The sequence below is a fragment of the Loa loa genome (genome assembly GCF_000183805.2).
Source record: "Loa loa unplaced genomic scaffold supercont3.46, whole genome shotgun sequence".
Lineage (NCBI taxonomy): Eukaryota > Metazoa > Nematoda > Chromadorea > Rhabditida > Onchocercidae > Loa > Loa loa.
This window is the reverse complement of record NW_018108226.1, coordinates 2,983-28,149: the sequence shown is the minus strand read 5'-3', so window position 1 is coordinate 28,149 and position 25,167 is coordinate 2,983. Positions and strand designations below refer to the sequence as shown.

The window sequence follows — 25,167 nt, the reverse complement described above, 5'->3', positions numbered from 1 at the left end:
GACGAAGTATTTTGTCGGAGCAAATTGAAACCACTAGGTCATCTTGAAATGCACTATTTACTGGTGATTTGTGTGTTAATATTTTCGAGGCAGGTGTTATTAATGTGTTCCTGGCTAAAGTTCGATTATCATGGATAAGCATTTTAAAGTCGTAGATTACAAAAAATTTTGATGAGTTTGTTTTACTTGAAGGAAGGTAATTTAGGGAAAATCGACCTGCCATGGGGCGTTCTACACGTAGTTTTTTTACTGATTGATTGCTTCTTTCTAAATTGGATTTTGGTTTCAAACTGTGGTCGTTTTATGGCCATCAATAGTTCAATTCAATATGTCTTTATTGTTATCTTAATTGTTTTTTATTTTTATATCACGAAATATTTAGTCAAATGTGATCTGATTCTCCAGATTGCCTTTATCGTATACACTTTTGTTTCTTGTTATTTCCTTTGTTCTCCTGTTTTCTGTAAAGTTTCTCTTCCCTTGCTTGTATTTTCGTTTTCTACTGATATTGACTATTATTAGCTTTTAATAGAACTCTTGTTCTGCTATGTCATTTACTTTTTTTTGGCGCCTTTAGGGAATATCTTTATCAGGTTCGTCTTTGGAGCGAAGATTTAAATCAAACGATATGTTGAAGTAAGAAACATTACTATTATTATTATTACTATTACTATTACATTACTATTTTCAGCATCGTCTTTAACTAGTTTAGTTCAAACCATCACGGTGAAGCGGAAGGTGTATTTTCATGCTATTAATGGAATAAAATCAGTATCAGTTTAGACAGTTATAGCCACCGATAGAAACAAGAAAAGTGGAGAAAATACTTGGTCCTCTTTATGTATTGTATCATGTATAATTGTAAAGTGATTTTGATAGTTGTACTGAGCGAAATTAATCTCCTTTTATTTCATCTTTAATCCATATCATTTCTTGTCGTGCCTTCTATTTAGTTCTGTGTTTTCTCTAGCTCGAAAATTTGATTTTCTTCACTTGCTCATTTTGCGTAATTTTTGCTTCAAACTGCAACCAAAGGAATGGTTTTATTGCAGAGATAGATAATTCGGATCTGAATTTTGAACTCTTATGTAATAATTGTATTTGAGGTTTAAAACTACTTGTTTAACACACTGGTGATTATTTAACTACTTTATTTCTTGAAAACTTCTCTCTGAGTTGCTAATTTGAATAATAGGCTTTCCTATCAAATCCAGTGGATTCTTTATGATATTATAGTATATAGCTGGAAAAAAAACTAATATGCTTCATTCGACCGAGCTCTGGAGAATTTTCAGAAGAATAGATGGATGCAAACGGCGGTGAGGAAAAGTTTACAAACTGTAGTTATTGAAATGTATACATCCTAGACGTGCCTTTTGGAATGTTACTTTCGTTTTCATTAACACACAGTCATTGTAGAGTTTTTTTTTTTTGAAATGTTCATTTAAAATGATAAAGCGATTTAAAATATAATGGAATGCCGTTTATGATTGTCTCTGGAGATATTCAGTTCATGGGTCAAGACATTTACCACACAGCACATTTGCATCTCTGGTTTTGTGACCACATGGTAAACAAGTTCTGCGAGAATGAGTTGAGAATCTTGGAATTTTGAAAGCAGCGGGTCTCTGGGCTTTGTACTTGACGGGAAAGTAAGGGCTGCTTGATTTCTTTCAAATTTCTGAAATGTTCAATTTGGTGAAAAGATTGTTGCATCGTTCAGTGATTGGGAATACTGTCGTATCATCATTGGTTGCTAACTGGCTTAGTACCCTGTGGTGCTATTGGTCAACTGGATGGAAAACCGAGAAGTTCCTTACAGAGAAAGGAAGGGTATTTCTTGGCTGTTAGTCTACTGTAGGTATCTGCGTTGTCGGTATAACTTCTTGGTCTCTTAAAAACTGTTGGGTAAGAGTCTCTCCTGGTTTGTATGATGATCGAGTGAGGGACTGTAAATCTGTCTGGATGTCAGACAGGTTAATTAGTTAAATCAATCGGCAAAAGATTAAGCAACATTCGGTTCTTTAGACCGAACATCGACTAATCATTCAACTCTATCTCAAGAGTTTGTGGATTTCACTTCACATGCCAGTATCTTTAATCAGAGACTGTGATCACGCGTCTCTGGACTATATGGAAATGAATAACCTTCTGAAATATAAGTTGCACCTCTAAGCAGTGACACAAACTCAAAATTGTATAAAACTGAGCAGTGCTAACTGATATTTTTACACTGCTGTTGTAGTTCATGGTACCATCGTCCTCCTTTAACATCAGCTTGACATGCGAACCACAAACTTTACAAATCCACAGTTAAAGATAACAATTAAGGATGTGTTTGATTCTAAAGGTTTGTTAATACATTACCTTACTTTAGTTTATAGTCTTGCAGATTTATCATGGTAGATAAATGTCTTTAAGATTGATACAACTGTGATCTTCCTGATCATTCACATTAATACACTTTTACTGTCGCTTTAATCTTGCTGAATTCTATGTCATATGCACGTCCAAGTTATAGCTAAGAGCCATTTCTCTCTGTAAATTCAAAAGTTAATTCTTTCAAACTGTCAGTCATTAAATATACGAATTACTCCAATAAATAGTTTCACTTCCACAATGTTTCATAAAATTCTCTCGAAAATAACTCTTCCTCTCTATGCATTATCACTGCTGAGAAAAAATAATTTACTGAAGTAAAATAATTTATGACAAAATACACACGGGACAAAAACTGTTTACAATCAGCACTTTGCGGAAGAACTATAAATACTCATCCGAATGTGAGAAAAACATGGTTGGCTTGCCATCACGATACATAGAGATTTTCCTTTGAAATACTTTTGACTTATTAAAAAAATGAAAAATATAAGCTTCAGTGAACAAGCGTATTTTTTGCTCTCGGAAATAAAACGACACAACTCAAACAAAATTACCCATTACTATAGCACTCACTGACAAATGAGACATTGATATATTAGAAACATATTATTACGGACACTGATAAAATTATTACAACATTAATAAAATGCTTTCTTTGCTGAAATTCAATCTGACGACTAAAAAACTCAATCTGATGACTCACTAAAACTTAATCCAGAAGCTAAAACTATGAATTCCTAACTAGAAAAGTTTGTTTTTCAAAGATGTACATGGCATAAAATTTATGTAATAAAAGAAAAACTTAATTGCAGTACTTATAAAACAACTGGTAACGACGGATCGCGCGGAACCAAACCCAAAGATTGTAGAACCACCTGACATGCCTGAGCCTTACCAGTTTTTTTACTGGTTGATGGGGTAGAAGGTTGATATTCGACACCATTAACAACAGCCTGAAACATGAATACTGACTGCACTTATTAAAAAAGACAGAGATGAAATATCACGATATCTAAATCGGCTACAATTTGAGCTTTATTCAGCATCTATTTCAATCATATTGCTGACATGTCCAAGCTTTTATTTAATATCCAACGATGGAAACTAACGGAAATATATACATTGTCTCACCTTCCACAGAAATCTACGGTTATTTGATGGTCCACTTTCCAAACATGTGAACTGTGGAGCATGCCATCGTTTTTTTGAGCAAAGTTCCATAAGAACAGATACAGGATGTTTCCCTAAAATAAATAATTATTTTATATCATACTTTTGGAGTACAATTTCTTTGATTCTGGATGTTCTGGGATATTTGCAAAACTTCATTTCTATATGAAGTTTCGTAGTGATTTATATCAGAAAATCATAAAGCCTATGCAGAAAGTCAGAAGGTAAAAGCCAAAAATCGTACCAGTCAAATTTTTCCTAGAATCTGAGCGTAACTTCTTCGATTCTGGAAGTTCTTCTGTTGCTACCAAACCTAAAACAGTACTGATAGCAAAAGACCAGTATTGACCAGTGCAAGCTAATAAAAACATTCATTTAAAAAACTGTATAAAGCAAAATCTCATAGTAAATGAGTCGCCTACAACTGTGAGTCACTTTTACGATCAAAACGAATTGAACTTCGATAGAGCTTAAAAAAATTAACATTATCCACAAACCTTTCCTGTCCGATTTGATGTCTAAAACTAGCGGTTCCAGAGGACCATCTCTCCCTTTTCCCAGGCCTTCACCAGGTGTCCAACCCATCTTCTGCATCAACTTTAAACCCACACTACTGTTCACAGCATTCGTCTGTTTTAAAAAATCCTAAAATGTGAAAAGTTTAAGTAAGATGTATGAGATTTGAAAAGTAAAATTCAAAGAACAAGAAAAGAAAACTGAAAAAGTTTTATACAAACTTACACCAGCGGCCGTATGATCACTAGGTCAAAAAGGTCAAAACATCAGCTACAGTGGAAGTAATCCTTTCCCATCATCAGTTACTGGTCAGCAACACCTAAACAGTTTCTGTCCATGATCAATGACACGAGTTGCAAGATATACAAAAATAGCGCATGATTAACCAGTACGGTACAGGGACGACTTAGTGGGATGTTATGTTAGCATACTCATTATTTCAGAAAAGCAAAAAATATTTAAGAGATGACGGTCTGATATGTTCAAATTGACAGACAAAAAATATTGCTACTCACTGCATACATTATTAACTCACTTCTCAATGACTTTCTCATTAGGTCGCTAAAACGCCATACACAACTATCCTTAGAATAATGTTGATATGTCCTGCTTCCTCATAATTACACACAAATATTATATGAAATCTAAAACTTCTAATATAAGTGAAAAACCTGTTACCATATGAGCCAAAAAAGTGCAACTCGTGTCATTAAACCATTAACAATCTATTGTGGTAAACAAATGTTCGTCCATTTTCTGCCACTTTTCTCCACAGAAACTAAGCAAAACCATCATATATGGAACACACCCGTCGAACAACCGATCAAAACATGAAGTCAATTACGAAACATCCACTGTGAACCATTTCAAATACTGGTAATCTAATAAGTAATACAAAATTTTTAGTTTCTTCCAGTCAGTTATTAACGCCAAGTAAGGCAGCCGATAAAATGCTAAATGGTACAAATAGGCTTCACTGACAAACCATATATTCGAATAAAGCGCAAAACTGCAAAAGAAACAATACATATGACTGACTGGGAGTAGCTACCTGCGTCCACTGCATTACTGTTGTTGGTACGGACAATAAACTAAGACATTTTGGATATTTCGATATAAGAAAAAAGTAAAAATGAAAATGCCGAGGCCAAAGTCGAATCTTGATATTTCAAGAAAGAATTTGCCACAGACAGTTCATGAATACTTGAACCCGCGAATTTACTGCAGGGAAAAACTTGGATTGTTTATATTGAAGTATGACAGAAGGGAACCAAAGTTATGTGTTGTTGAAGAATTTTTGCTTGTAAGCCATCCAAGATCTGTTTCAGCTCCTTAACATATAGAAGCCTCTTGCAATTCTATCAAAAGTATTAATTGGATTAATCTTTAACAGTAGCAAAGATGTAGACATAAGAGATTTAATAAATGGCAAAGGTATCGAATATTATCAGCTGAAAAAGATCTAAGCAGGAAATGTTCACATGTTGCATGTATTATTCTACGGTACCAGTAGCATCATTTCAGAATGAGCATTGCTTAAAAAGTCAGTACTAATCCCAGTAATGGTCCCTAGACTGGAAATTTTCCTGTTAGTTTCCTATACTGGAAGGAATACATAATGCAAAGAAATATGAAATTAAGATCATTACTCAGACCATATCACTCTTCATTAAAAACTCGTTGATATTGCCGTGGATGTGAAATGATGCACAGTGAAATTTCTAACAAAAAATTATATTCATACATGAAAAATTATTTCTTTTTAAACTGAATGTTGACAGATATGAGAAAAAAGTGGTACTTTTGGTGCAACCAGCTGATTAAGATTCAAAAGCCGATTTGTTTTCTTGTCTACATTGTTTTTTATTTAAGCATAAAAAATGATTGGTAGCTGCTGTAGTTCTTACACGCCCTCACCAAAGCAGCAATGCTTTCATTTACAAAATCTATGGTTCACATCAAAAATATGCAGTTGTATATGACCCATTACATCACTGAATTTTCCACTGGTAGTTGTTTCTGGAGAGGAACACTGCTTGGAGCGTAAAAACAAAAAAACACTTAACATTACAAAAATAATTTGACATTTTCCTTGACCTTGTCATATAGACCAGTATGGCTTCTAAAAATCATTATAACAAAACCTTTAAAATCTTAGCAACAGACTTTTCACAGAAACGATTAAAGCCTCACAGAATAAAAAGAAAAATCTTGGGCTAAATATGATGAGTTTTCCACGTAAATCTCATACGGTAATCCAACAAACCTTTTTTGCCCAAACACTGAAGCGCGGACCATCCGGGCCAAGCTGATCAGCTTTCAGTACATTCACATCGGTGGATCCAGTAAACTTTCCCGGTAAATTCTTTTTACTCTCAGCCCATGCTCTTATCTGTAAAGTGGTACTCACTATTTTGAAGTCCTAAAGCATGAATCGAAAAAATTCTGGTAAAAAGTACGTATAGATTTTATTTGGCAGATGTTGTGAAGCCCAATCGGAAATTCGGATTAGCGGTTTTTCATGTGGAATTTTCTTCTTGTCCCCTTTATATTTTCAAATTATTTACAGAAGCATTTACGCTCTAATAAATGAAATTCCCAATCTTGAGTTTTTTCTCAAAAATGCACTCAGTAAGAAAAAAGTGATGCTTTTAAATAGAGAACTTTTAGCTGAAAAACAACCTCTCTACATGATCTTAATTTCACCCACTTTTTACTCCGGCAGCAACAAAATTGCAAATCAGGTACTTTTGGTCTCTTGCAGACGGTAAAATGATTCATTAAGACGGGATGAAGAATGACATGGAAGAACAATAACAGTGTTGCGTATCCTTGAGCCCTAGTAAGAACACATCAAACATCTCTGAGTTCAGTTCTACGCTGCTTTTATTATATCCACTGTGAAATACCTTGAAATCATGGAATGATCGAAAGGTTTGGAAGGTGGAACGCAGTAATGTGCAGAAATATTGTTATACACATAACCAAAACCACGACCAGCGTCTACACCGAACTTCCAGAAACTTTTCATAGAGAAACTAAACCATTCAGCCATTTCTTCTTCACCACTTCATCAAATGGATACCTTGCACTATACTTTATCCCGCGTTTATACAGCTTCCAACCACAACTTTTATTATCTGGATAATAAAAAAAGTTGCCTGATCATCAGCTTCTTTCAACAGACGTCTTGCTTCATAGTCATTCGGATCTTTCGCTAACAGCTTACTTGCTTTTATCCGTTTTGCCATCACCCTGCCAACATTTGCCGGCTAAAACAAAAGAATTTAAATCTGCACCCACAGATACGAATGGTACTTCAACACTGAAGTTAACAGTAGAAAATCAGGAATCATGTATATCAAGTAGGTAACCATAATGTTTATCGAAGAAAATACGACCGATTCATAAGTTTGATCCCATGGAGAGGAAATCAGAACACACAAGAAAACTAAGGAAACAGAAAATCGTATTGTTCCCAAACAAAGAGATATTTTGCTCCAGTTAAAAGGGATCCTGTACACTGTAGTCGTATGATTTTTGTTAAATTTGAGCACATAAATAGCAACTTCCGAATATGTCACTTTCATTTATCCACCGTAAATTACTTCAAATATTAAAAAATTACATATTCGAAGATTTTTCAACGGTGGAACACTAACCAAAAAAAGAAGAAACAATCAGACAAACACAAAAAGTAGTATGAAATCAGTCTCCCTCACACTTCCGCTTTAACTTCTACAGAAAAAAAGGAGTAATGATACACTGAAGCAAAAAATATCCTAACAAATAGACAAACTAGATACATCCTGTCAACGACATTTAGGACCTAAATTTTCAGATCAAAATTTGATGCAAAATCTTTTTCACAATTATATACCGTATGATGAAGGGGCTTTGGTTCCCTGAATACAGATTCTTCCTCCGGCACTGTGACAACATTACCATAGTTTAGACCGAGAGAAGAATTCTGCTCTTGATTCTGCGAAGCGTTGCAAGAATCAGAAAACAAATCAGGTGGTGGTGGAGGTGGAGGCAAATTCAACAAAGAAGAGGCAGAATGTGTAAACGACGCTAATATCGGCGGTGGTGGGGGTGGTGGCAAAACGAATGATTTGGCAGCTACAATTTCAAACGTATTGAAGACCTGAAAAAGAAATTTCTAGTTGAATTGCATAATTTAAAGAGGTCGACCAAACGCTAAAATACTCGATATTTCAAAACATCATTCACTTTTGTGAAAGGAAATAGCAAAAATAAATAAACAAATATATTCCCAGAACATTCCGATAGGCCAATCAAACGCTAAAATATATTATCTAGACCAAATAAGGAAGCACATAAAAAATAACAAAATTCCTCATAATTAATATAAGAAATTTCCAGATTAAGCTACATTAGAAAAACAAAATATATAACCTTCTCCTTCTGCTTAGTGAGTGCGGCCAATTTCGTCTTCTGTGCTAGACTGCAAACTGATGGTACTACTTCCTCCTTTTTAACTGGCATCCATCCCTGCAAACAAATTATTAAATAATTCAAAATAGCGTAAATTAAGGGATGACAGACACATTTTACCAAACTTACATTATCTTTTTCTCGGTGCTGTGCCCCGGAGGAAACCGGATAAGTAATACGTAACTGACTTTCTTCTAGCGTCCTTTGCGCAGGTGTTTTAATTGGAATTGGAATTGAATTCTGAAAAAGAGCTTACTTTTACACCATACGGATCATAAATAAGAATATGAATTCATAGGAAGGGAATTTAAAGTGTACGTTAAAATAAACACTATAGAAAGTGATTGAGTGATTCCGAAATTTTGCTGCAACATTGTTTTAAAAGGTTCATTAATGTGATTGAATCATGATTCTTAGTTTCAAAATTATTAAGATTCTGAAATAATCATTTTGAAACCGGAAACCAAGATTCAATCACATGGTGTTAAAAAAAAAAGCAAGATTAACAGCTTTAAAATAAGTGGAGGGAAAACAAGATTGAAATCAATAATAATATTACAGTCAACTGTTCAAAATAGTCATTCATAGCCTGTTCGAAGAACTGTGGCCTAAGATTTTTTACGTTTCAAACAGTCCACTTAATGCTACAACTGGATTGTGTAGCGTTATGCTGGAAAGTTGAATATAGCTGCGAGTAGCTTACTGGAATGTTAATAGTGATTGGAGTAGCAGGTTTCAAAGCAAATGGATGTTTCAGGAAATCAGTATCATCTTCGCCTTTTTTCTTTCTTGGCGCCAAGTCTTCATCACTCGATACTGTCTCGCCTTTCTCACGTCGTGCAGCCTTATCTTGTGAGCGTTGTAATTTTTGACAAAAATCTTAAAAAAGATCAAACATTATACATAATTAGCAACAAAGGCAACAGAATAAGACATTTTATTAAAAATCAAGCACAAAAGAAGCTTACCAACAAGTTGATCGACAGATTGTCCGTCTGTTTTCAGTTGGGCTTTTGTTTCAACATTTGGTAAATAACCAAGCTAAAATCTAGGTTTTCGTATATTAAATTCCATAAAAGAAAAGTATAAATGGTTTTCGGAAGATGAAAAGGAAAAATGCACATTAAAGCAATAAATTCACTAGCTTTAGCACAAAGTTTCACAAAGTTTTGGAGCCCTAGCTCTTTGAAGTAGCATTGTCAAAATCGACGGAGTGAGCAGGAGGGGAAAACAATTAGAAAAAACAACACTTCCATTCGTATCATTATCACTGAAATTGATTTTGTCATTGAAATTGACTGGATGTATAATATACACCAGTTATAAACAAAACAAAGTAACTCGAACTTGTGCCATTTGAGCAGCATTTCTTTGTGCAATCTCCAGTAACTTCTTTTTGTCAATTTTGTGACCATTTGATTCATCATCAATTCGTCGTTTATAGCTATTCTCGCGATCACGGTGATAATAATAATGACTGTGACCACGATAAGAGCTCCGCACTTTACGATAGTGAGACGAATGCGAGCTTCGCGAAGATGAACCTGATAACGACCTATAAATTTCACTAATAAATTTATTGCAAATTCAATACAAAAACAGCGCAAGATGATGAAATATCCGGAGTAATACCAAACAAAACTAAAACCTTGTGCGTGAATATGAACGTGAACATGAACTTGATGGTGATCGCTTTCGCTTACGTTCTGGATAAGGACTTCTTGTAGAGCGAATTTGCCTCCATCCCTTCGAACGTGTGCTGGAAAATGACCTTTTAAGCACTCAACCTTTCTAACAAAATTGATATATTTCCATATCAAAGATTTACTTACTGCATAAAAAGTGCATTGGTTTTTTCTTTGACATCTTTTTCTCCACGATTCCACTGCCATTTCGAACCTTCATGTACTTTTTTATTACTGTCTACATAATATGATTGTACATAAAAGCTACCTGAAAAATACTTCAAACTAAAATATGCCATAAACAAAAGAATACAACATAAAACAATATTGATGGTGCAAGTTAAGAACAAACAGTGACGTCAAAAACTAACCAGGTCGTCTACGAGTTTTATCAAAGTCTCGTCCTGAGTATCGTGAATGCTCCTTCAGCTTGTTTCTGAAAACCAGTGTGTTTAATTTGAAAAAAAAAAGGAAAAAATCAAACGAAAATTACGAAAAAAATATAAAAATCAGTCAACCACAAAAAAATTTTTGCACTTCTTTCCCAAAAGCTTCCATTCCCTCTCACTATCCGATGACAACGAACTGCTGCGTTTTGAATATCGTTTTCCATGCTTCTTATCTTTTCTTTCTTTTTTCCTTTTCTTTTCTGGAAAAAGATTTGGGAAAAAAATTTTTTGTAAATTAAAAGAAGTTCAAAAGAGACTCAAGCTTCTTAACTATATAAATTCACTGAAATACTCTGAAACTGCATTTCAAAAAGTTTAAGAAGAAAACAAAGAAACGACAAAATTTTTTATAAAACCTAATTTATATAGTTTCTTTGGTGCCTACCTGACTGAATGTTATTGATGCAAAAAAAGTTCTCAATATTCAAGATAAAAATGTATCACAGCGTACTGTAGTATAAAAAAGATTGTTCACCACGAATTACATAATTCTTCACCACATGACAGCCAACAATAATGAAGCTTAATTGAACAAATGACAATTCAATAACTAATGTCAATCTTACCATCTGTTTTTTTCCTCGTCTCACTTTCATTTCCACTCATTCCTCGTTCCAATCTCGAATTTTTTTCAGCAACCAATTCATCAACAGTGTCATCATTTGAAAAAGAAGGTCCCGCACTTGTATCACTTACTGGAATTTCGCCATCTTTTCCCCTCTGACCTCTTTTTTCACCACCGAATAGCACCTACAAACCGCTTTATAAGTGTTCCAGTTCAAATAAGACTTGGAAAGATTAATTAATAAACATTAATATGAATATAGCACAGCAGTATATTAATGGTTTGTTCAGATGATACCCACAACGCTGACCGGACAACGTTGGAAAGATACAGAATTCGACTTTTGATGATACAAATCTTTCACTCAAGATTTTTAATTACAGGCTGCTGCGTATCCCTTAAAAAACTCCAGTTAATCCACGATTCAATAAATATCCATCAAACAATGCAGAACTATAAATGGGACCACATATTACGGGAAATAGAGCAACCTTGCTTATGGTGGCGATTTTAATGGATTTTGAAGCTTTAGTTTGCTTTATTTTAAGAGGCGATAACTGCAATTCATCCTCGTCTTCGGAGATTGGCTGTGTCCCAAGAGCTTCCACTGGTCTTGGTCCATATTCGACATCATCGTGCCTACCACCATCACTTTCTGCAAATTCATAAATAAATTAAAGCAATGGTAACTTTCCGGGTATTACTAATATTAGAAACCATTACACCATTACACCAACCATTACACCAAGTTTTTCTAAAGATTAACACGAAGTCCTCTATAATCAAAAAAAATTACTTGGAACTGTATGACTGACCATATCTGAAGTTGACCCGCCAATACTGCAATTCAAAGCATTATTATTTCAAGATTTAGCCGCGTAAAACAAGTGCAGACAATAAAAAGTTGCCTATATGATAAGTCATTGAATAGAAGAACAGTCGCAAAGAATGTCAGATACTGGCATATCCAGCAAAAGTTAAACCGATCAACCAACAGCATTTCAACATCGAATGTTTGAGCGTGATATGTGGTTTAATTCCGCGGAAAGTTATGGAATCAAATCAGTTTTTTTTCACATTTTTGGAAAAACTTTTACTTTTTTTATTTTACTTTTTTGGAAAAACAGAAATTTCTATGCATTTAAGGAAACCAATATCGTAAAATGTAAACAATATTCGATCCACTTACCTTTTTCCATTTTCTTGTTTCAGTTTGATATTACGTGGTACAAAAGTACTATCTCTTTCGGCTCGCACCTTCGCCAGTATTTCCGATAATGGGCGTGGCTTCTTTAACACAGGTGGACTTTCAGACTTCTTCTTCTTAGCCAAAGGAAATACTTCTTCATTAACGTCTGTATGACGAAGAAAATATAGTTAACCTTTCAAAAGCAATTAGTGAGGTGACGAAGAAATGAAGAAAAAAAAAGAACTTACTAAATTCTTTTGTTCTATTTTGTACACCGCCAGAAAAATCTTGAAATGATTCACTTTTTCCACCCATTTTTGAACTGCTAGCATTTACACTGAGGAAGTCTGCACCAACAGGAAGATCATCTTCATCATCTGAGATCTAGAACTGTCAAACTTCATTTAGACCAATAAGAATGTAAAAATGACCTGCTGTGTCGCTGGTCTACATACATAAATCATTATTTGGACAAGAATCTAAAAATGCAGCAAATCATCGTATGAAGTCTAGCATCTTAAATTATAATTCTTCACCGAACGACTATCAACAAGTCTGATGGTTCTAACGTTGCTACAAATTAGGCCTGAAAAACGACCTTTTCCATAACAGCTTCAACGGATGGCGGTATAGTATAAGTGATACACTTCTCAATGCTTTCATGACAAATTTGCCTCTCTATACTTGTGGAACGACTGTGACTTTGATGTCTGCAATAATTTAAAAAGATAACGAAGTGTAACACGATGTAAAACACTTTTTTGTTAACAAAGGTTTTATAACAATATACTTCTTTTTGTGCGATGGTGACTTTGACTTGGATGGTGATTTGTACTTCGATTTCTTGCTCTTTTTGGATTTCTTATCCCTGTGACGTTTTAATTTCTTGCTATATCCGCGTAATGATGAAAGACTTCCATCACTTTCTGCCCCTCTGAAATAGAGACGATGTTTCATATTCATAAGCAATGTTCAAAACACAGTACGAGGAATAAAATGTAATAAAATTTGGTGAACCTAGTGGAAATTAGGATTGCAACAATAAATATTCAAATAACATAACGCTACATCAACGACCGAATGATAAATCAGCGAATGTTCTACACATTATAAACCCTTCAAAAAAATACCGCATATTACATCTATCATTACACTTGAAAGAAAAAAGCTTTTAATATTCTAAAACTAATTCTACGCTGTGCTATGATGAGATAATTTATCATTCCAAGTTCCGCAAACGATACTCCTACACAATACTTGAAACGATATTTTGGAGGATCATGAAAAGCAAGCGTATTTATACAAACATAACTACTTAAATCTGCTCGATGCAGATCAGATTTACCTTTTTGTTGCAACTTCGAGTTTCCCACCAATTAAGCTTTTCATATCGAACGGCTGAAAATCCTTTTCTTTTATGATCATTGCTTTATGTTTAATAGATCTTGTTATAAGAAATGACAATGAGAATTTTTTTGATGTTACAGTAAATTTGAAAAAACCAATCACCTCATTTGTTTTACGTACTTCGTTAATCAGTGATGCAATGATAGCATCACTTGATGACGGCTTCACTTCCTCTTCCTCTTCTTTTGCCATTCGGCAATTGACTAAAATCATATTCAAATGAAATTTACATGACTTGAGCATTCTCAGCGAATCCGTCGCCTAGATGTTCAATAAAACAAGCAGTGCACCATCAAAGGCTCACATACTCTCCAAACTGGCTAACCGTACTTTGCCCCACCAAAACTCTAACGCACACGTACCGACGAACATGTTCTCTTTGTTAAATGGACTGTGCATTATGCAACTATCGCTTCCCAGCCTGCACACCACTTTCATGGGAATTTGGAGTGTGAAGCGAGCGACCTTGGGATCCTGCAAGAAGTCGGTCGTTGTTTGGTTATCATCTGCAGAACTGTTACGGATTACAAGTAAGAATTAGGTGTCGTCGTCCGGAGAGGGATGTTAATCAGATGTCATTGATAAAGATTAAAAATTCATCGACAAATTATGGTTCGCTTTCATTTTGACGAAAAAGGAATAAAAAAAAAGAAAAGTGCAGTAGGTCAAGTCATGGGAATAAAAAAAGTTAGTGCATCCTCCGAGGCATTTCAATAAAGATGTCTGATGATTAGTGTAACCGAGGTTATCAGGAATACGCAGAAGAATGCTAGTAAATGCATAGAAACAGGTTTTCCGCTCTATTCATATCCAAATAATTCTATCACTCCCATATGATTTGAGAGAAAAACGGTTATTGATGCGATTTATAATCCTGCACTACCTTTATTTCCTCCTTCTTGTTTTTGAATCAGTCACATTTTGTCCATCTCGTTTAAATTCACTTTTTTGATGACAGCTAATTATTTCCCGCCTTTCCCTTCTCTTGATGATATCCTCACATCGTCCGTAGGCTACTATATGCAGATTTCATTTTTACTCTTATTCAAAAGAGCGTTTAAATTTTAAGATTTGAGGATTTGCTTATTCGGATTGGCACATCTGTCGGGTCTTTTATAAAAGCCCTTTCAGGATGGATTCAGATGACCCATAATTTTGATCGCATTATAAAAGATATTAATTGAACATTCTCAAGAAAGAAAGAAAGGCGGACGTTTATTGTACCTTCCTTAAGCGATTTAAAAAAGTGATTTTCAAATATTAATTGGACCGCACATTAACTTATCCAGTCGAGAAAAGAGGCGGATGCCGTCATTGGTGTCCCCAGCAAGTGTAATTACTAACTGGTTTTGTTCTATTTGCTGCAATGGCACTGCGCAACATTTCAATTAAGGGCAAAGCTGATTAATACCAACAGCAGTTAACATTCAGTGAGCTGAATAACAACGTGTAATTTTTTGTTATGAAATGCTGGGGGATAACAGATTTACCCATCGATACTCCTTTATCACGAGTTGTTTCTCTGGCGGATAGAAGAAGACTGTCCCAGACTGGACGATGTGGTGCTTCCTAAAGCAAATCGACGAGCTCGTTCTCAAATCCAATTTTAGAATTGCTTTAAAATTGGTGTACATGCCTTGAAATTAAGATTCATATCCCTTTTTTATCTCTGTTACATCCAGCAATTGAAAGGATAAGTTTAAATTTTCACATTCCCAACTATTTTAGCAAGAAAGAGTATTTACTGAATGAGAGGAAGCCCCGTACAGAGAATGTTCAAGTCTTTTTTTTTTTTGATCATAAAACATATGCATTCCGAGATCATATTTCTAAAACAGATGATCAACATTGATGCTGGAACATTGAAGCGGCAATTTCTGTCCATTCTTGGATATTGGGCCTATTTCCTTCGGTACTTTCTTTCTTTTAATTCATTCAAATTGCACGTTTTGAATATCTGCTCTCTTGGTTTTATAAAAATGTATGCATATTGCACATAGTACACTTAAATAATCTGTTTGCCGATTTGTCTTAGTGATTACGACGGGTCAACTTGTGGAAATCAACGTTTGCTTGGATAATTTAGGCTATTAACAACTCCACAATTTCTACGTTTTTAATGATCAAACGTGATGATACTGCTACATATCGAGCGATAATTTTTCCATCTGGTGTTAATCGCTGATTTAGTTGAACCTCCAAGCAAACTGAAAAGATATTCAGTGTTTTGATAATAGCTGCATTTGTTCGATCAATGATCAAACTTGACAGGAAAAGAGATACCAGCAATATAAGTATTTAAGAATGACCACACAGCTAGTCACAAAATGCTTTCACATGGAAAGTACATCTAGTGCTCGATTAAAGTGCAGTGGAATAAAGGAATGCTTAGGCTGATGCAAAAATGAACCTGAAATAAAGATATTTATCATATTTTTATTCTAGCTACTTTTTTCAAGTTTTATTTTTTCAAATAATGAGTAAATTAGTTGAAGCGTACTCTGTTACTGTAATATCCGCAATATCGTCATCATCTTTCATATCTTTTCCCCATAAATCGTTTTTGCTTAATTTGTCATTATTTCTTGAGATTTTGTTTTTAGAAACTGAAGATGAAATTATCAACGACCATTAGTTTGCAGTGATATTTTCAATTAACCAATTCTTTCATTATTTTTAATAAAACCTCGATCCACTCATCTATTTGTCAAATACAATTAATGAGTCCACCTGCAGTTGTTTAAATACAGCAGTCCATTCGGTTTATATAGGCACTGATTTAAATTTAGAATTTCAGTGCATCAGACAACAATGCCATCCAAATGATTGAATCCGTTGGTACCAAATTTTTCAAATCGATCACTGAAACAGCTGACGATCTTGGTGACCGATTTGAAATCGCTTTTACGAATTTTTCCAATAAAATTGCAGGCTCGTTGATCGGATTCAGTTTAACAAAATGTTTAGTTCTTTAATTTGTATTCCACTCCACCTCAAAAAGGAACTATTTCTGGTATCCTGAAACCGAAAAAGACATCCATATTTGATCCTCGAAACACAATAACTATTTTTCTTATTATGCATTTGATTCATGCCTATTCATTGATGTGCCTGTAAATCGCAACTTCTGAACAAATTTTTTTCTTACAGAAGATGCCGATACATTGGCTTTAGAATTTATATCGTTATCAAGTTATATCAAAATTGTACTTTTTATGCTAATCATACTTCTTCTATTGATCATTTTCAAGTACTTAACGCTTGGAACACTGTTTTTGAAAAATTGTTGGCTGCGACGTCATACTGAGTTGTCAAAAATGCAGGTAAGATCAACAGTGAGCTGGAAGTATTAAACACAAATTTGCGTTGATTCAAGCTATTCTTCAATCATTCAATAGTTTCTTTACTAACATTTGAAAATATTAATTCTCCAATTAGCAATTAATTGGCTTTCGATATTTCCAAATATTTCAGTTCTTGATTCTCGCAGCTCCAATGAAAACGGAAATGGAATCCACAACTTCCAAAATGGAGTACGATAGCTTGACAGCTATCGTTCAACTCCAAACTATTATCTCTGATGGACAGTTCCTGTTGAAACCCCTAAAAGGAGTGGACAGTACAAATAGTTAGTTTTCAACATAACTGTATCAAAATATAATGCAAATCGAATATACCATGATCAGTTTGAATTTCACTCATATTCATTAGAATTTTTGCTCTCCAATCGTTTGAGTTTCTACTTTCATTTTTTTCCTGTTTGTTTGTTTTTGTTTTTGTTATTTTTTTTTTTTTGTCTAGTTTACTGTCATAATCAGTTTCGTATTTTCTTAAATCTGAAGGCATAACTGCATTTGATACTCATTGATTGTCGCTATCCATTGCTTTTTAAAATGGCCATGGATCATTATTAAAATTGTGTATTCAAATTAGCATATGAAGAGAGTCTGCGTAATCTCATTTTCCCTTGAACTTCAACTCTTCCATGATCTTTTCCATTCGTTAAAACAATTAACCTTTATACTGCTATTCCCGACACAGATATATATCGTATTCCCTTCCTTGCTTATCATTTCCTGTTAATTTGAAAACTGGTGAAGAAATTCATTTGTATTGGTATCTTTAGATGTTATATTGCACGGTCAATGCATGTCGATTTACAATTGCCACTGTTCGTTTTATTGGAGCAAGATAATAATTACTTAAAAACTGTTTTACTCTCCATTGAACTGACTCCAGCATTTCAAAGATTAAAGCTCCAACACGGCAGTAAAAGTCATGAAATCAATGTAATTTTTTCATAGGACGTATAATTGAGAATGAAGTTGTCCAGAGATTTCATTTTAAAGTTGAATGCAGATTCTTCGATGAAAGCATTAAATCCTTAGTTTTAGAAGGTATGCACACACAAGTTATATGAAGGTTAGAAGTCAGAAAAGTTTGCATAAACATCTTTCTGGTTTGTCCAGATTGCTTGTCGCCGTTAGTGACCTGTTGTGAGAGAAAATGGGCAGTCTTATTTTTCATCCCAAAAGTAATTCAGTAATCCGTTGTTAAACCAATCGGATTTTGATTGATTTCTTTTCTTTTACTTTCATCAACAACTTCATTCATTTCCACACATTATTTATTACTTTAATGTAATACTACTAGTAGATGAATATTGCTGTTTAGGGGTGTATATCACCATTACAACAAAAAATGTCGAATTTTCTGTGAGGCATGGGTTAAACCTATTTCATGCCAGCCAGTAGTATATTCTACTTCAATGTTTGATGAGTAATGGGTAATAGTCATATAAGAGAAATGATGGATTTAGAAAGATGTCATGTTGCAAATAATTTTCACCCCACTTATTCTAAAGTTCTTGCTTTAATTTCTTCACTGCTTTTAACAATAATGAAACAAGAAGTTGCTGTTCATCCAGTTTAACAGCTGGTAAATCCTTTATCAAAATTTCTCTTTCGACTTCCATGTAGCTTATAGCCTAACTCCAGCCTCTGTTTTTTGGTTGGAACGAAATAGAATATGTTAAGATGAGCTTATTTTATTAAAATTAATTTCAAAATGAGGAAGTTCTTTGCTGAAAATTATTTAAACATTCGGCAGAAATCAAGATGAAATGAACCAAAATTTAAAAACTTTTGAAAGTTACTAGTAAATATCAGATATGTGACCACAGAGTACAGTTAAGGACTTTAAAGTTTTGAAGGTGGATCAGAGGACGTTGAAAAGTGCAGAGATCATAAAAAATCTCTTTGTATTTTACATAACAAAAGAGTGCCTTTTCTTCAGATTTCATTTTCAATATATAAAATTTGTTTCATTCCTTTCATTTTTTCCACTTCAATTAATTGAACGTATTGCATCCCCTAACTTTTGCCTTGTCTTGGCTCTGAGGCCCAGAAATGCCAAACGTTAAAGCCAGAATACAATGACCGTTAACTTATGCCATTGTATTTTACAATGGCCGAGACCTGCTTCCCGCTTCCCGAATAATCTAGTGGGATGGATATGAGGTTGAAAATGTTATAATTTCAAATAATGACATAAATTCGATATTTCTTTTGGCACGAACTATACTTATTATATAACCAAGAAATTGAATCATTTCAAGAGCAATTCATAAAATAGTTGAAAAATTCTTCCCCTCTTTTCTAAAGGAAAAATTTAGCGCAAATGGTAATACGGTTTTTCAACATAGAACAGAGACTGGTATGACAAGAGGGTTAAACCCAAATTGACCATATCTAATCATATCCTATTAATAACAGTTCTTTCTGATTTCAAATCTTCTAATTTTGTGAATTTTGGGCATTTAAAACAATTTAACTCTGATGTTATGATAGAGTATTGTCAGAAGGCATGTTACTCGTCGTTCCATTTCCCTTAGATAGCGGTTTTTCGATATATTCCATCCGTGCAACTCCATCTTCTGTATAGTTATTATAGTGATGTCCAATTGCAAGTGCGATAAATAATCCAATTACAATAACTGTCATAAAGGCATAGATGAAAAATTCGGTAGCCGGCTCAGCAACAATGTGCGATCCGGAAATTAGCATATCTATCACATTACCCAGGAATACGGTCATCAACCAAATGGCCTATAAATTAAACAAGCAAATTATATTTATGGACGGGCGAATTTGTCTTATAATTGTACTTACTTCTTTTTTTTTTGCTGTCATTCGGTGTTTAAAATAACGTGCAATTAAATTCAACGTTCTGCCTCCGGAAAAAAAAAAACTTGGATATGTAACACCAGTAGTTATTCAGACTTTACCATCACTGTTTCGTTTTTGTAATAATTTTACCTGTAATACAGATTTCATATTTGGTGGTGCTTGAGAGTATGAAAATTCCAAACCAGTTACCGAAAATAACACTTCACCAATTGTTATGACAAAAAATTGAGGTAGTTGCCAAAGTATATTGACTGTATTTGGCCTGACAACAGTATAGAGATCAATGTCATTCTCCGTGATGTATACTACATGTGCACCACCAGCTTCCGCATAAATGGTATAATTGAATGGACAATCAGTTACCGCGCAATTACCAGGACCAATTTTTAACACATATTCTGGTGAGCTGATTAGTGCGGGGTGGATATCCAAATGTTGACCTGGAGATAACGAATTGAGATGAACAGTAATTATTCTCAAACGAATCGCAATAAATATTAGTGCCAGCAAACTGGGACATGTTGATTGATTTGACATCGACAATAAAACAAAAACTCTCATTTGATCAAACATCTCATTCAGACCCCCCCCCCCCCCTCCCACGTTATCACACGTTTATCAAGATGGTTTTATTTTACGACGAGCTTATTAACGGAAGGACAAATACGAAAAGAAATGATCTTTGATAGGTTTTATTTTGTATAACTCAGATTTGCATCTGAATCACGATCCTCAATACAAGATTAAAAGATGCCTGATCTGAGAACTGCTTTCTGATGAATGTTCCCATGACTATCAACAATGTAAAAACTTCCGTTCGCTAGAATGGAATCGCCTGCAACCAGCAGATACAATCGAATTCCACCGTTTTCGGTTTTCTCACAATTATAGGGAAAAGAAGAAAAGATACTCCTGAAATGGTAAAATTACAAAAATAGTAAGTGATGACAACTGGGATTGATAACTTGTGCATATAGTAGTACCTGACTATAAAAAAAATTTTTTTCAAAAAATTTGGAAATGGACTGGCTTATTTCGAGATGACTCAAATAATCCGAGAACATATCCAGATTCAGAGCTTGACAAATTCAGTTGGAAGCTTTGCACATTTTCGATCGAATTCGATGTTACGGTATAAAGGCCTTCTGGTAAATCGGTCTTGCCATAAGTAAGCTTTGTTCCGTTGATTTCGTAAGAATGCGAAGAATCACCGAATGTTTGCAAAATCACTCTGCCACGTTCCGGATGCGGTTCCATCGTTTTGTTCACTTCTAACTGTCAGGAGAAAATAGATTGAAAAGAGTTCTCGTCCTATTTTAGTAATTGTAATGCAATACTCAAAAAATTCTCAATTTACAAAAAAAAAAGTGCAAATCGAAAGAACAGCGAAATAGTTATTAAGGACAGTAAAAATACTGTCATTAGAAGTATTACTTGCAATAGTCCAGCCATAACAAAGGCTAAAGCTGCAAGACAACCACCGGTAGCCATTTTCCGAAGAGGTGTTACTTTGCAAACTCTTTGAACTAATGGATAGACCCATGCTTCAAACATAGGCACTGTGATAAGGACAAAGAGCGGGTTCAAGATATTCATTTGATCTGGTAGTATCATAAATGGTCCAACACGACCATTCATGCGACAAGCTTGCAATACCCATGTGCTTCCCTAAAAAAAAAAATTGATACACAAGTCAGATTTCTTGTTCTTAATAGTCGAATAAATATGTTCAAATAGAGTGTCGCTACTGTGTATTGAAAAAATTTGCTTGAAATCGTACGTAAATAGCCACATTTAAGTATAAAAATTACTTTCATTCCACAAACAAACTTTCATATCCACTGATGAGCACAGTTTCAAGTTTTTCGTATTATATCATACAGAATAGATGATGGATAAAAAGGATTTAGGTATGAAGTGGCGAAATAATTTCTAAAAATATCCTTTAGATATCTAACTTTATGATTTTAATTTATGAAACGGACCACTACAAATTGAAGGAATGAAGAAAATCCACATCAACTGAATTTATAGAAAAACCTCACTTCATAAAAAAATTGTTCCTGTTAATGTTTTAATTCAAATTCTTCTATTAAGTAAGCGATCAGCAAGTGATTCGAACTTTTTTCATCATTTAAAATTGATATTAATAGCGGAACTGTTTGAAGAACTACAGTCCATAGATGTTTCTCTTTTTAGACAGAATTCAAATAAGAAAGAAGAAAAAATTAATTTCCCCACTTATTTCAATTTTTCTCTTAGAGAGTTGCAAGCATACATATATTTCGAAATACTACAAATATGAAAGAACTGAAGAAGCGTTTTACGGTTTGTTAAAGGTTTTCCCTGATGAAGATGCAACAACCAAAAGCAGTTTTTTAGTCAGTCCTTTAAAATATTTGTTCAAATTAGCAGTTATTCACCTGCTGATCAAACAATGCCCAAAACAGTACAACTGGTCCAAATAGAACTGAAACATCCACCAAGCATTTGACAGCGTCCAAGAAATTACTGCTATACTTGGGTGCAGCATAATCGAGCCAATGCTCAACTTTCTGTCCACCTCTATAAAGTACATCAGGCCATTATTCAATCGGGTTAGCATAAGTTACTGTCGAGTCATTGAACAAAAAAGTTGATTCGTTTCAAATATTCAATCAGTATACGAAAACCGTGACCATATCCTGACGTTTCCACTGAGAATGATTTCTCTGATGAAGTTGTAGTTCATAATGTTCATCCGCTATGACCTCAATTCTTTCCTTTCCCCCAGTTTTCCAGACTTTCATGGATTTTCTGAGATTATCAGGAAATGCTAGCTCTCATAGTCGTTGACCACTGTGTTCTCCTTTTATTGATTTGATGGATGTAAACGATATTTCACGAATGATAATTCTAATTACACAGAATTAAAAGTAGTACCTCATAAAGCTGCAGATTTTTTTTCGAGCTGCATAACAAATGCAGCAGACAACACTGAAAACGATGTTACCTTTTGCAGGTGGCACTATTTTATAATATCTCCAGCCGGCCAGAAACAGTATGAAGGCCAGCAACATTAGTACACCGGGTACACCTGAATTAGAATATCTCATTAACTTCTCCCATCTCATACATTCGCCACTTTATGCAGTTCTTTTGAAAGAACACAAGTATACATTTACTGTCTCCACTTACCAAACGCCAATGGAAAACAATATTCGGAGCCAAAACATTTCACTCGTCCTCTTAATATAGGTGTCAGTAAAATTGCCAGCAAGGAACCAGCATTGATAGCGAAATAGAAAAAAGAGAAGAATTGATTCCTTTCATACACTTGTTTTTCGTCAAACTAAAAACTTGAAAAGTAGACCCCAGCGTTAGATAAATTAAATTTGAAAACTTCCAAAAAAGATTTAAAAGAGCGAGCAGAATTTACTCGCAAAATTTAACGATTTAAATACGAAATTTGCGAATTTGACTCGAGAATCTGTAATAAGTGAATGAAACAATGAACAGTTTAATGTTTGCTAAAATTCTTATATCTTTTTAAAGGCCATCAAAATATCGTAACAAAAAAAGATGATGTTTAAAAATAGATTTATTAATTCTTTTAAAACTTTTTCTCTTTAATACATTCGCTATAAAAGATCCAACCTGATCAGCAGCAAATGCAGAAACACAAGGTTTAATACCACCAGTAGCAAAAGCGATGATAGCTAGTCCACCGAAATCGAATATTAAACGAAAAGTTCGCTCGAGTTCTGGTATTGCACCAACTGTTAACAATATATGACCGATCACATAAATAGCAGACATCCAAAGTATCACTCGAAATCGACCGAAATAGTTATCCGCGGCAATGGAACCGAGCAAAGGTGAGATATATGCAAGTGCAATGAATGAATGGTAGAAAAGCGATGCCTGACTATAAAGTATCTGCTTATATTATTGTAAACATTAATTTAAGGTTCATAACATAAGCTAATCTTTGAATGGCATATTTAAAGTGGCATAAATTGATAGAAATGCAAATGTATTGTTTAACCTTTCACTGAAATGATGTTCGATGATAAGATATAGCATTAAGATGGCTCGCATGCCATAAAAACTGAAACGTTCGCAGAACTCATTGCCCAGCATGAAAAATACCCCTGGTGGATAAGTGCGGACACTGGCCAGTAGTCCTTTACGGCCGCCACCCATCTTACAGTAATCAGGATGACTCGAGTTGTCAGGTGATATCAGTAGAGGTTGTTGTTGATTGGATTCTGGAAATTGTTCAAAATTAAAAAAAAAATGGAATGAACATAAGAATAAACGAAATTGATAATGCTAGCAATTGCATACCATTTAATGAATTTAAGAGAACAGTTAACAGTATATTTACATTTATTTAATTGGAAGAGAAATGAAAGGAAATAGTAATATTCGATGAAGCATGAAGTAAACAGGAAATATCTTGAAAAAAGACGAGATGAAGAAAAGAGAAGGTGTGATCCGAGTAACAAACTATTCCCCTTTTTGATTTTACTTGCTTAATAACAAAAACAAATAAAAATGTCGCCGATATTTATCAGCTATTATTTTATTTGGTGATAAATTGACAAAGTATTCGAATCGACCACAACTGAAATGCAAATAATTATGCTGTCGCCTTATGTTATCTATTATACCTTCTGCTGTTGTTTAATCATTGATCTTTGTTCGCTAATGCATGAAATAAAAATGTTAATTCTTCCATAACTTTCACATGCAATGCATATACAATGACATCGCTTAAAACCCATTGAAACTACAAAACAGAAAAGTGATATTCAACAATGCATACACAATAGGTATCAAATTTGCTGCTGCATATCGTGTATGAACTTCATCTATTATACCTCCTGCTGTTCTTTAATCACTGGTCTTTGTTTGCTATAGAATAATCAATTAAATAAATTATTAAATTAAATTTAGCATGATTGAACCGTTATATTCGAGATCGGTGGCCTGCATATTTCAGTAGCATAATTTAATTATGCTCTCGAGAGAAGAAGACATGTTTTATTTCACTGCCCCATCTTTTGGACACCACTATCAGTAGCTTTTCTCGGTCGAACTTTGTAATCCATTTCCTTTTCTTGAAACAAATGCATAAGTTGTACAAGTTGATGCTCGCATAGGCAATATCTCT

At 34.2% G+C, this 25,167-nt stretch overlaps 3 protein-coding genes across 3 annotated transcripts; 1 reads left to right on the top strand and 2 right to left on the bottom strand.

The window, feature by feature from the left end:
- Nucleotides 1–2,710: 2,710 nt before the first annotated feature.
- On the bottom strand, nucleotides 2,711–14,030 carry LOAG_17157 (G-patch domain-containing protein). The gene is made up of 26 exons (XM_020449816.1): nucleotides 13,924–14,030; nucleotides 13,760–13,812; nucleotides 13,205–13,348; nucleotides 13,013–13,124; nucleotides 12,663–12,798; nucleotides 12,415–12,580; nucleotides 12,022–12,065; nucleotides 11,717–11,880; nucleotides 11,227–11,410; nucleotides 10,749–10,860; nucleotides 10,583–10,647; nucleotides 10,359–10,479; nucleotides 10,175–10,285; nucleotides 9,874–10,081; nucleotides 9,495–9,567; nucleotides 9,230–9,405; nucleotides 8,656–8,766; nucleotides 8,488–8,583; nucleotides 7,949–8,215; nucleotides 7,230–7,340; nucleotides 6,335–6,460; nucleotides 4,050–4,197; nucleotides 3,797–3,865; nucleotides 3,514–3,626; nucleotides 3,198–3,335; nucleotides 2,711–2,830 (listed from the first exon to the last, which is right to left on the bottom strand). The coding sequence occupies exons 1-25, from the start codon at nucleotides 14,011–14,013 to the stop codon at nucleotides 3,198–3,200; spliced, it is 3,138 nt and encodes a 1,045-aa protein (XP_020306587.1). The 5' UTR covers nucleotides 14,014–14,030; the 3' UTR covers nucleotides 2,711–2,830.
- A 2,613-nt stretch (nucleotides 14,031–16,643) lies between these two features.
- LOAG_04196 (hypothetical protein) lies at nucleotides 16,644–17,454 on the top strand (the record flags this gene model as incomplete). Its single annotated transcript, XM_003139733.1, has 3 exons — nucleotides 16,644–16,704; nucleotides 16,972–17,144; nucleotides 17,296–17,454. 3 exons carry the CDS (start codon nucleotides 16,644–16,646, stop codon nucleotides 17,452–17,454), a joined length of 393 nt encoding a protein of 130 aa, XP_003139781.1.
- A 1,908-nt stretch (nucleotides 17,455–19,362) lies between these two features.
- On the bottom strand, nucleotides 19,363–24,269 carry LOAG_04195 (POT family protein). The gene is made up of 10 exons (XM_020446534.1): nucleotides 24,037–24,269; nucleotides 23,646–23,916; nucleotides 23,187–23,340; nucleotides 22,932–23,085; nucleotides 22,433–22,574; nucleotides 21,444–21,677; nucleotides 21,040–21,284; nucleotides 20,764–20,921; nucleotides 20,139–20,449; nucleotides 19,363–19,928 (listed from the first exon to the last, which is right to left on the bottom strand). The coding sequence occupies exons 1-10, from the start codon at nucleotides 24,192–24,194 to the stop codon at nucleotides 19,662–19,664; spliced, it is 2,094 nt and encodes a 697-aa protein (XP_020303141.1). The 5' UTR covers nucleotides 24,195–24,269; the 3' UTR covers nucleotides 19,363–19,661.
- Nucleotides 24,270–25,167: the final 898 nt, after the last annotated feature.

What these genes read in the sequence shown, in the direction of transcription:
- LOAG_17157 (XM_020449816.1), bottom strand. Translation starts at nt 14,013, where the DNA reads ATGGCAAAAGAAGAGGAAGAGGAAGTGAAGCCGTCATCAAGTGATGCT. An exon ending in TTGAAGCTGTTATGGAAAAG is followed by an intron (nt 12,799 to 13,012) that starts GTCGTTTTTCAG and finishes TGACAGTTCTAG; the next exon opens with ATCTCAGATGATGAAGATGA. An exon ending in AAATCGCCACCATAAGCAAG is followed by an intron (nt 11,411 to 11,716) that starts GTTGCTCTATTT and finishes AGCGGTTTGTAG; the next exon opens with GTGCTATTCGGTGGTGAAAA.
- LOAG_04195 (XM_020446534.1), bottom strand. Translation starts at nt 24,194, where the DNA reads ATGGGTGGCGGCCGTAAAGGACTACTGGCCAGTGTCCGCACTTATCCA. An exon ending in TTGTTTTCCATTGGCGTTTG is followed by an intron (nt 23,086 to 23,186) that starts GTAAGTGGAGAC and finishes ATTCTAATTCAG; the next exon opens with GTGTACCCGGTGTACTAATG. An exon ending in TTTGAGTCATCTCGAAATAA is followed by an intron (nt 20,922 to 21,039) that starts GCCAGTCCATTT and finishes TTACCATTTCAG; the next exon opens with GAGTATCTTTTCTTCTTTTC.